An 8,933-nucleotide genomic window follows, 5' to 3' on the forward strand; every position below is an offset into this window, starting at 1 on the left:
GGGTAGCCAGAGGCAGTCAGGCCTGCTGGGAGTTGGGAAATCTCTAGAAAGCTACGGGTGCCCATGCTGCTCTCTGCCACCCCTGCAGCCCAGATGGGCTCAGGACCCGGGGGTGGCGTGGGCCTGGGGAGACCCCATTCCTCCTGAGCAGCCTGGCTCCTCAGGGAGAGGCTGGCGAAATGGGAGAAGGGATTAGAGGACAAACCTCAGCCCTTCACACTTGGGCTCCAGGTCCTTCCCACCCCTCCACTCCCCAGCCCCAAGCCCTGACAACAGCCTGCAAGGGGTGTGGGTGATGTGAGAGGGGGATGGGCTGTCTCGGACTTGGGAACAACTCAGCGGGTCGGGATGGGGTGTCTAGAGTGAAGTCACAGAAGGCCTACGGGCAGAGGCTTGTGCGGGGAGGGGGGACACAGGTGAGGGCACACAGCCACCTCCCCAGCGCCTCCGTCTCTGGGCTTCAGTCCCTGGTGCTGCTTACCCAGAAGCCTCCTTGAGCTGATCCCAGAGCAGGGGGTGGTGGGAGAAGGTCAAAGGCCGCTCTGAGTCCCAGGCCTTTATCCTACTATCCCCTCCTCCTCACCTTGCCCTCTGGACCCACTGATAACATTCTCTGGGACAGGATCCAGGCTCATGGTTGGGGCCTCCCCAAACTGCAGCAGCTGGGATTGACCCCCAGCGCTGAGTACTCTCACCTCAGGCTTCAGCTTCCTCAGCTTGGAAATAACGGCCCTCATAGTCCCCTGGCTGGCTAGGCAACTGAAAGGAACCAAGGTTGTGGTGAGGCTGGTCTGGTGGGGCGAGGGGCCAGACGAGCTCTACAGGGGCAGTCAGCTGTCCAGGAGAGGCCTGGGCCCTTCTCGGGGTGAGGTGTCCCTTGGGCCCACACTGGGAGCTGTAGCCTGGATGGCAGGATCAGGGGCCTTTGTCTTCTGGATGTGAAGACGTCAGAGCCAAGAAATTCTAGGTTTAAATGATGACTTTGGCACTTACTCATATGACCCAGGGCCAGATATCTAACATCTCAGTGCCTCGATGTTCTCCTCTGTAAAATGGGGCTAGAATACCGATATGCCAGAATCGCGGTGAAATGTAAATGAGATATGTACAAAGCAGCTGGTCCATGGAGGGGGCTTCATAAATCTCTCTCCCTTTCTCCCAAACACCTTGTCCTTCCCTAGACAGCATAGTCTGAAGGCGGGAGGAGCCTCCAATGTAGAAGTAGAGCTTTTGACAGGCGGCCGTCTTCTCAGGAGGAAGCGACTAAACCCACAGTGTGAAATCACAGGCCTGAGAAAGTGACCTGGCCCTACCCTCAGAACTCTTTATCTGTGGCTGAGACTTGAAGTTTCTCCATACAGATTCATTCCTTTGACTTAGACCTTGTTATCTGCTAAAATACAAATAGATTCCTGTGAAGTAGACATTATTAACCCCATTTTACAGGTAAGAAACCTAAGGCAGGGCCAGAGGCATACCCAAGTACCCATAGCCCATCAGCGGCAGAGCTGGGAACCAGAATCCAGGTCTTCAAATAGCCACGCTGGTACCAAACCACTTGGAGAGATGAGACCCTTGGAGATTTGTTTCACTCATTCATCAGAGTCAACCCGTTTCAGATCTCTTCCTGAGTACAGATTTTGGTGATGGGGTGGGGAGGAAAGGAAGGTGAGTAGGAGGTCACTGAAGGATTTGGACATTGGGGAAGGTAGAGGGCAACTGTATCCACTTCCCGCTTCTGTTCTGGCCTGTTCCTCGGCCCCAGAGGTGAGGGCCACAGTGGGAGTCCAGGTTCCAGGCTGGGCTGGGTCATGCTAGAATGGGCTGGCTGGAGCCCTTGGCCCATGTTTCCTCCAACTCTCTTTCCATGCGTGTGGAGGGTCTGGAGGAGGTCGTGCTCTCTCTCCTGCACGGCAATGGACCACTGATCCCAGGGAGGTCAGAAGACGCGGGCAGAGAGACCCGGCGGTGAGGTGCCGAGCTGGGCAGAGAACCTGGGTGTGTGGGCCCACGCAGCTGGGTGGCGACATGCCGTGGCGCCTGGGACCTTAACTCTTTCACAGGGCTTGGCGCCTTTGTGTGCCTGTATCCCTCCCAGCAGCTCCAGCTGGGTCTCAGTAGGGCTATCTCAGTAAGGGTCTTAGCGGTGGCCCAGACTAAGCCACCTCTCCCCGCCTTCTTCTCTCCCTCCCCCCGACCATGGCTCCCCTGGAATGAGGAGACTCCTCTAAGCTTGGCCCCCAGACCACAACTGGTGGTGGGAGGAGAGGAGGAGGAGGACGAGGGGGAGAAGGCCTGACCAGCTGGGGCCAAAAATGGTCCCCTGGGGTTGGATTGACTCTGCTTCCACTTGTGTCCGAGTGAGGCTTGGCACATGAGCCTCTGTGACCCATGCCCCTGCCACAAGGCTGGACCGGGCAGTGCTGATTCAGCGCTGCCAGCCAGAGGCCCGCTGCTCAGACTGTAAGTCCGGGAGGCCACGCTCAACGGAGTGTCCTTGGTGACTCATTGCCCTCCTCACCTCTGGCCTGGAGGGGGGAAGGGATGGGGCACTGACCTTTACACCCAGCCCAGGCTGGACTGTGCCTGATTCGGGCGTGTTGCAGGGAGGTAAAGCTTTCAGGGGTAAAGCATGGCTCGTGCTTGATGAGCACTCACTCTGCTCCAGGCACCATTCCCGGCATTACTCAGATGATCTCCCTGACTCCCCAGGAGGCGGGTACTAGTCTATGCCCTGCTGAGGCAGACGGGGCTCAGAGAGGTTAAGTGACTCACCCAAGATCACACAGTCAGTACGTGGGGAGCCCACACGCAAACCCAGGGCGTCCGACTCCAGCACCGGAACCCTTAATAGCTACTGCGTGACGGCATGGGCTGCTCCAGGAAGGAGTAGCTCCCTGACACTGGAAGTGACCATGGGTGGTGTGGGACACTGCTGGGTAATGGGGACTCTGCAGAAGGTGTGCAAGCATCAGAAAGCCTTCCAGCTGTCTTCCATTCCATGATACAGCAAGCCACTTCTGGTATACGAAAAAATGGAGACATGGAAGTCAGGGTTAGCACAACTGTGGTCTATTCCAATGGCAGACCACTGGAAGCCCATCTACGTGCCAGGCACTGCACTCACAGAGGGCAGCCAACAGTGCGATACGATGCATCTCATCTCATAGTCTCTCACGGTGATGTGTGTGGTCCAGCAGAGGGGCCCAAGCTGATCAGGCTGTGTCGCCTTCTTGGTGGATAGCTTCCCGTGTGTGACCTCATTTGGAGAGAACGTTGGAAGCCCAAGTAGAAGATCTCCTGGACACCTCCACCATCCCCATCATCCCCTGGTGAGAGGCCCCCTGAGAGCCTCAGGTCCTGTGATTCATCACAAGCTGACTGCTCCCACCCAGGGAGTGTGGCTGGAGAGGTGGGCAGGAATCAGGCCTCGGGCCAGCCTGCCCCTCACCCTGCATCACGCCTGCCTGGTGACCCCCGGAGGGTTGGGTCTAACTCTGCCACTCTCACTGGAGCAGTGAGCACTCTACTGTATTCCCTGCTTTGATCCAAATCAGGAAAATAGTAATATTATTATTAACAACAATAACAACTAATTTTTAGTGCTTACTCTGTCAGGCACTATACTACTCACTTCACCAGCAATATCTCATTTACTATACCCAACAACCCCATTTTTCAAAGGAGAAACTGAGGCTCAGGGCTAGGCCAAGTTGAATCACTAGACCAAGGTGACACACTTGGCAGTGAGGGGACATGAAGCACACTTACAGTTAACACCTTCAACACGGGACACCCCCCAACTCCACCCACCTTCCCAAAGGCTTGTAGGGGTCCCCTGCTCCTGGGTGCACCTTGACCAGAGCCCTGGATCTCAGCTCGCTGCCCGCACCTGTGGCCCTAGATGTCCCAGTCCAGAGTCTGGTGCTCTGAGATGGAGTCCAGGTTGGGGGGATGTAGGAGTGGGGGGCCACTCCTCACTGGAGCAGAGGAGCTGTGAACTTTGCCTCCCCCTCACCCCCACCAAGCCTGGCACAGACTCAGAGCTGCCACAGGGCCTCTGGGGCATCAGTCCCAGGCTCAGGTGTTCCCTAGGCCTTGTTTCTCCCCCAGCTCATGGCCCCCCACCCATCCTCCCTTCAATGCTGGGTGGGGCACGTGCACAGAGCAGCTGCTTCTGACTGCTGCCTGAGCCCCAGTCTGCCGTCACCTTCCACGTTGCCTTAGGGTCACAAAAGTCCAAGAGGCCTCCTGGGAATGTGTCACCTTCCAGCGTGGAGTCACAATGGGGAAGAAGGCGGGGAGGACAGCCCGGTGGGGATTTAAATGTCTGGCTGGCTCTGAGCTTCAATCAGTTCGAGCAGCAGCATAGGTGAGCTGCCTGAGAACCTCTCCTTTGGCCCCCTCTGAATCCAGGAAGGATCCAGTGCAGTAAGAGACTTTTCCAGCCCAGCAAGGAGCCCAGGATGTTCCTGAAGGCTGTGGTCCTGAGCCTGGCCCTGGTGGCTGTCACCGGTGAGTAGAAGCTGCCTTTGGATGGGACTTTCAGGCAGGACCCATCTGTTGCATCAGGCAGGGAAGGGTGGAGAGTCTGGGGCCAAGGTAAGAGGACAGTTCCGAGTGCCTGTCAGCCCACAGCTGGATGCAGGCGGCTGCCCGGTTGCCACCTGGCTCACAGGAGAGCTGGTCCATTCACAGCGGTGGGCCCCCTGGCATTGGTGCTATACCCATTTTACATACCCCCATGGCTTCCAACTAGCCAAGCGCAGAGAAGGAAATCAGTGGCTGGGCTCCCCCCATCATCCGGCCTGCAGCTCAAGGCTGGTGCAGAGGGGCAGGGAAGGAGACAGGTCCTCATGAATTGCTCTGTTTTCCACCCAGGTGCCCAGGAGGAGGTCAGTGCCGACCAGGTGGCCACTGTGATTTGGGACTACTTCAGCCAGCTGAGCAACAATGCCAAGAAGGCTGTGGAACATCTCCAGAAGTCTGAGCTCACCCAGCAGCTCAAGTAAGAGGGGCAGAGCTTGCAAGGCGGAGCTTCTTAAAGGCCATGCAATGAGTGGGCAAGGGCTGAAATCGGAGGCAGGAGACCTGAGCTTAGGATACCCACTGCCCTGCCACCAACTCACTGGTGACCCAAGGTCTCCAGACCTGGGATCCACATATACAAACAGAAAAGTTGGGCTGAATAATCCCTGCTTTAACTTTCTAGAGCATGACGAATGACCACATCTTAGTATTGAGGCTCGCAGAAGAAAGGAAGGGAAAGAAATGTCGTGTGAGCTGGCTTCTAATACATTCCAGAAGGACAAGCCTCTGTGAAATCATGGGAAGGGAGGTGGGGATATTTGGCAAGCTTCTGAGGGTGGGCACATGGCATGGAAGCCAGCACCCGGTGTAGCTAGAAGATGCTGGAAGAGGTCCAGAACATAACATTCTACTAGAGAATGTGATCTCTGTCACAGCACACCTGGGCTGGGGAGGACCTCGGAGTCCACACTTTTTACTTTACAGGTAAGCAGAGGAAAGCAAGCTGCTCCAGGTCACATGATAGGTAGATACTGTGACTCAAGCTCAGGGGGAGACTCAGAGATACAAGTTCAATGTTAATACCTTAGTCTATTACATCCATTTGCTCAAATCATGATCCACCTTAGGGAAGGCCACAGGGGAAAGATGGGTGAACTCAGTACCCTGCACACTCACCTGTCCTAGGCAGGTGTGTGTAAGGTGAGTGCTATGTAAGGAGTCAGGGTCCTGGCATGGAATGCCAAGCATAACGGTGGCCCCCTTGTGTCCTTCCGCCCCAGCACCCTCTTCCAAGACAAACTTGGGGAAGTGAACACCTACACGGATGACCTGCAGAAGAAGCTGGTGCCCTTTGCCACGGAGCTGCACGAACGCCTGACCAAGGACTCAGAGAAGCTGAAGGAGGAGATTCGGAATGAGCTGGAGGAGCTGCGGGCCCGGCTGCTGCCCCACGCCAGCGAGGTGAGCCAGAAGATTGGCGACAACATGCGCCATTTGCAGCAGCGCCTGGGGCCCTACGCGGAGGAGCTGCGCACCCAGGTCAACGCCCAGGCCCAGCAGCTGCAGCGCCAGCTGACGCCCTACACCGAGCGCATGGAGGCGGTGCTAAAGCAGAACATGGACAACCTGCAGGCCTCGCTGGCGCCCTACGCCGACGAGCTCAAGGCCAAGATCGACCAGAACGTGGAGGAGCTCAAGGCGCGCCTCACGCCCTACGCCGACGAGCTCAAGGCCAAGATCGACCAGAACGTGGAGGAGCTGCGCCGCAGCCTGGCCCCCTACGCGCAGGACGTCCAGGGGAAGCTCAGCCACCAGCTCGAGGGCCTGGCCTTCCAGATGAAGAAGCACGCCGAGGAGCTGAAGGCCAAGATCTCGGCCCGCGCGGAGGAGCTGCGGCAGAAGCTGGCGCCCCTGACCGAGAGCGTGCGCGGCAACCTGAAGGGCAACGCCGCGGAGCTGCAGAGGTCGCTGGCCGAGCTGAGCAGCCACCTGGACCAGCAGGTGGAGAAGTTCCGCCACACCGTGGGGCCCTACGGCGAGACCTTCAACAAAGCTATGGTGCAGCAAGTGGAGGAGCTCAGGCAGAAGCTGGGCCCCCTGGCGGGGGACGTGGAAGACCACCTGAGCTTCCTGGAGAAGGACCTGAGGGACAAAGTCAACACCTTCTTCAACACCCTCAAGGAGGAAGAGAGCCAGGCCCACGCCCTCACCGCCCAGGAGCAGATGCTGGCCCCTTTGGCGGGCTGAGCTGCCCCCGGTGCTCCTGCCCCACCACTGACACCTGCCCTGCCCTGCCCCCTGTCTGTCTGTCTGTCCCAAAGCATTTCTTGTATAAACCCGTGGATACCTGTCCAGTGCAAAGTGACACTGCCTCTCGCTACTCAATAAAGCTGCTGAGAAGCTAGCCCAGTCTGGTTACAATGTGAATTCTTGGTGTTGCAGGGCCTGAGATGAGAACTTTGCAATGCTTGGCAGGGGCTGCCAGGGGATGCTTAGAGGGGCACGGAGGGCTGGGAGGTGTGACGGGAGGAGGGGGGAGGGCAGGGCGTGCTGGGAGAGGTGTGGGGATAGCTCTAAGGGGGAGGTGGATAAAGATCTCACGTGTTATCCACAAATGAAATATGCAACCCATTTATATTCACTTAGCCAACAAATGTCTTCAATTAAGTACATTCACCTCGTTGTGCAACCATCACTACCATCCATCTCCAGAACTGTTTCATCTTCCCAGCTGAAACTCCATACCCATTAAACAGTAACTTTCCCCCGGTCCCCGGCAACCACTACTTTCTGTCTCAGTGAGTTTGCCTACTCTAGATATTTCTTGTATGTGGAATCATAGGCACCAGACAATGAGCAAAATAGCTTTTGTGGAGCATCGGTCTGACAATGTGCTTCACTCTGAGAGGGCCACCGAGGTAGTCAGGACGTGGTCTTTGGCTTTGGAGAGCTCACGGCACAGTGGGGGAGACTGTCCCTCCTGGCATAAGCTCTTTTGTGCCTTTAACCTGACTTATTTATGTGAATTTTGATTTATTCTACCCCACCCCATCACACTTCCATTATATAGATTCATGCTTATTTCAGAAATTTCTTGACTGCTAAACCCATGGTCTCCAGAGTTGAGGAATGCGGCCTAGAGACCATAGAGAAGAGGGGATGCCCACTACACAAGGATGCCCACTACACAGAAGAAAGAAATCTCTAAACCTAGATGGTAAATTCATCAGGTCTCCTCTCCGGAGAATGGGATTTTTCTTTCTACTTTATAGATTTATGTAGTGTTGGGACTTTAAGATAATGTTTCAGTATTAGTTTTTTATTGTGGTAAAATATATATAACATAAAATTTGCCATTTTAACCATTTTAACTGTACAGTTTAGTGGCATTAATTACATTCACAATGTTGTACAACCATCACCACTATCTCCAAAATTTCTTCATCACCAAACAGAAACTCTGTATCCATTAAGTAATTCGCCATTACCACTCCCCCATTCCACCTCTTGGTAATTGCTTGTCTGCTTTCTGTCTCTTAGGGTTTGCCTATTCTAGATAGTTCATGTAAGTGGAATCATACAATAGTTTTACTTTTGTGTCTGGCTTCTTCCACTTAGCATAATGTTTTCAGGATTCACTCCTGTTGTAGCATATGTCAGAATTTCATTCCTTTTGACGACCGAATACTATTCCATTGCATGTATAGATCACATTCTGTTTATCCATTCATCTGTCTGTGCACACTTGTGTTGCTTCCACCTGTTGGCTGTTGTGAAGAATGCAGCTATGCATATGGGTGTAGAAATACCTCTTCAAGTCCCTACTTTCAATTTTTCTGTGAATATACTCAGAAGTGGAATTGCTGGATCACACGGTAATTCTGTTTAATTTTTTGAGGAACCTCCATATTGTGGTTTACAGCAGCTACAGAATTTTACATCCCCACCAGCAGTGCACAAGGGTTTGTTTTCTCTCGTCTTCTCCGACACTTGTTATTTTCTGTTGTTGTGTTTAAAAATAGCCATCCTAATAGTATTACTTTAAAAACTAGAAACAAACAAACAAATAAATAAATATTCACCAGAGTTTCTCCAGGACCCGGTTTTTACCACCTGGCAAGACTGAAGCACTTACACACAGGAGAACTGAGCACTGAATCCCTTGCGAGTGGCAGGGGAGGGCGTTTTCTGGACTCCGGTGCAGCCCACATCAGTATCTCCCCATGGTCCTCCCAGAGCCCGCACAGTTTCAGGCCTGAAGCTCCCCCAGCTACCTCTGGCTCCTCGGGTGAACTGGAGATAACAGACTCTTCCGTGCACATGGGTGAGTGCACCAAACCGAGGGTCGACCAGCACCGGTGTGGGCCAGGCTAAGACATTAGCCATACCCCTGCACCCTTCCA

General features: G+C 54.5%; 1 protein-coding gene across 1 annotated transcript; it reads left to right on the forward strand.

The window, feature by feature from the left end:
- Window positions 1–4,281: 4,281 nt before the first annotated feature.
- APOA4 (apolipoprotein A4) lies at window positions 4,282–6,934 on the forward strand. The gene is made up of 3 exons (XM_082478326.1): window positions 4,282–4,515; window positions 4,882–5,008; window positions 5,811–6,934. Exons 1-3 carry the CDS (start codon window positions 4,467–4,469, stop codon window positions 6,775–6,777), a joined length of 1,143 nt encoding a protein of 380 aa, XP_082334452.1. The 5' UTR covers window positions 4,282–4,466; the 3' UTR covers window positions 6,778–6,934.
- The last annotated feature ends 1,999 nt before the right edge of the window (window positions 6,935–8,933 follow it).

Source organism: Balaenoptera physalus, assembly GCF_965194825.1.
Source record: "Balaenoptera physalus genome assembly, chromosome: 10".
NCBI classification, from domain to species: Eukaryota; Metazoa; Chordata; class Mammalia; order Artiodactyla; family Balaenopteridae; genus Balaenoptera; species Balaenoptera physalus.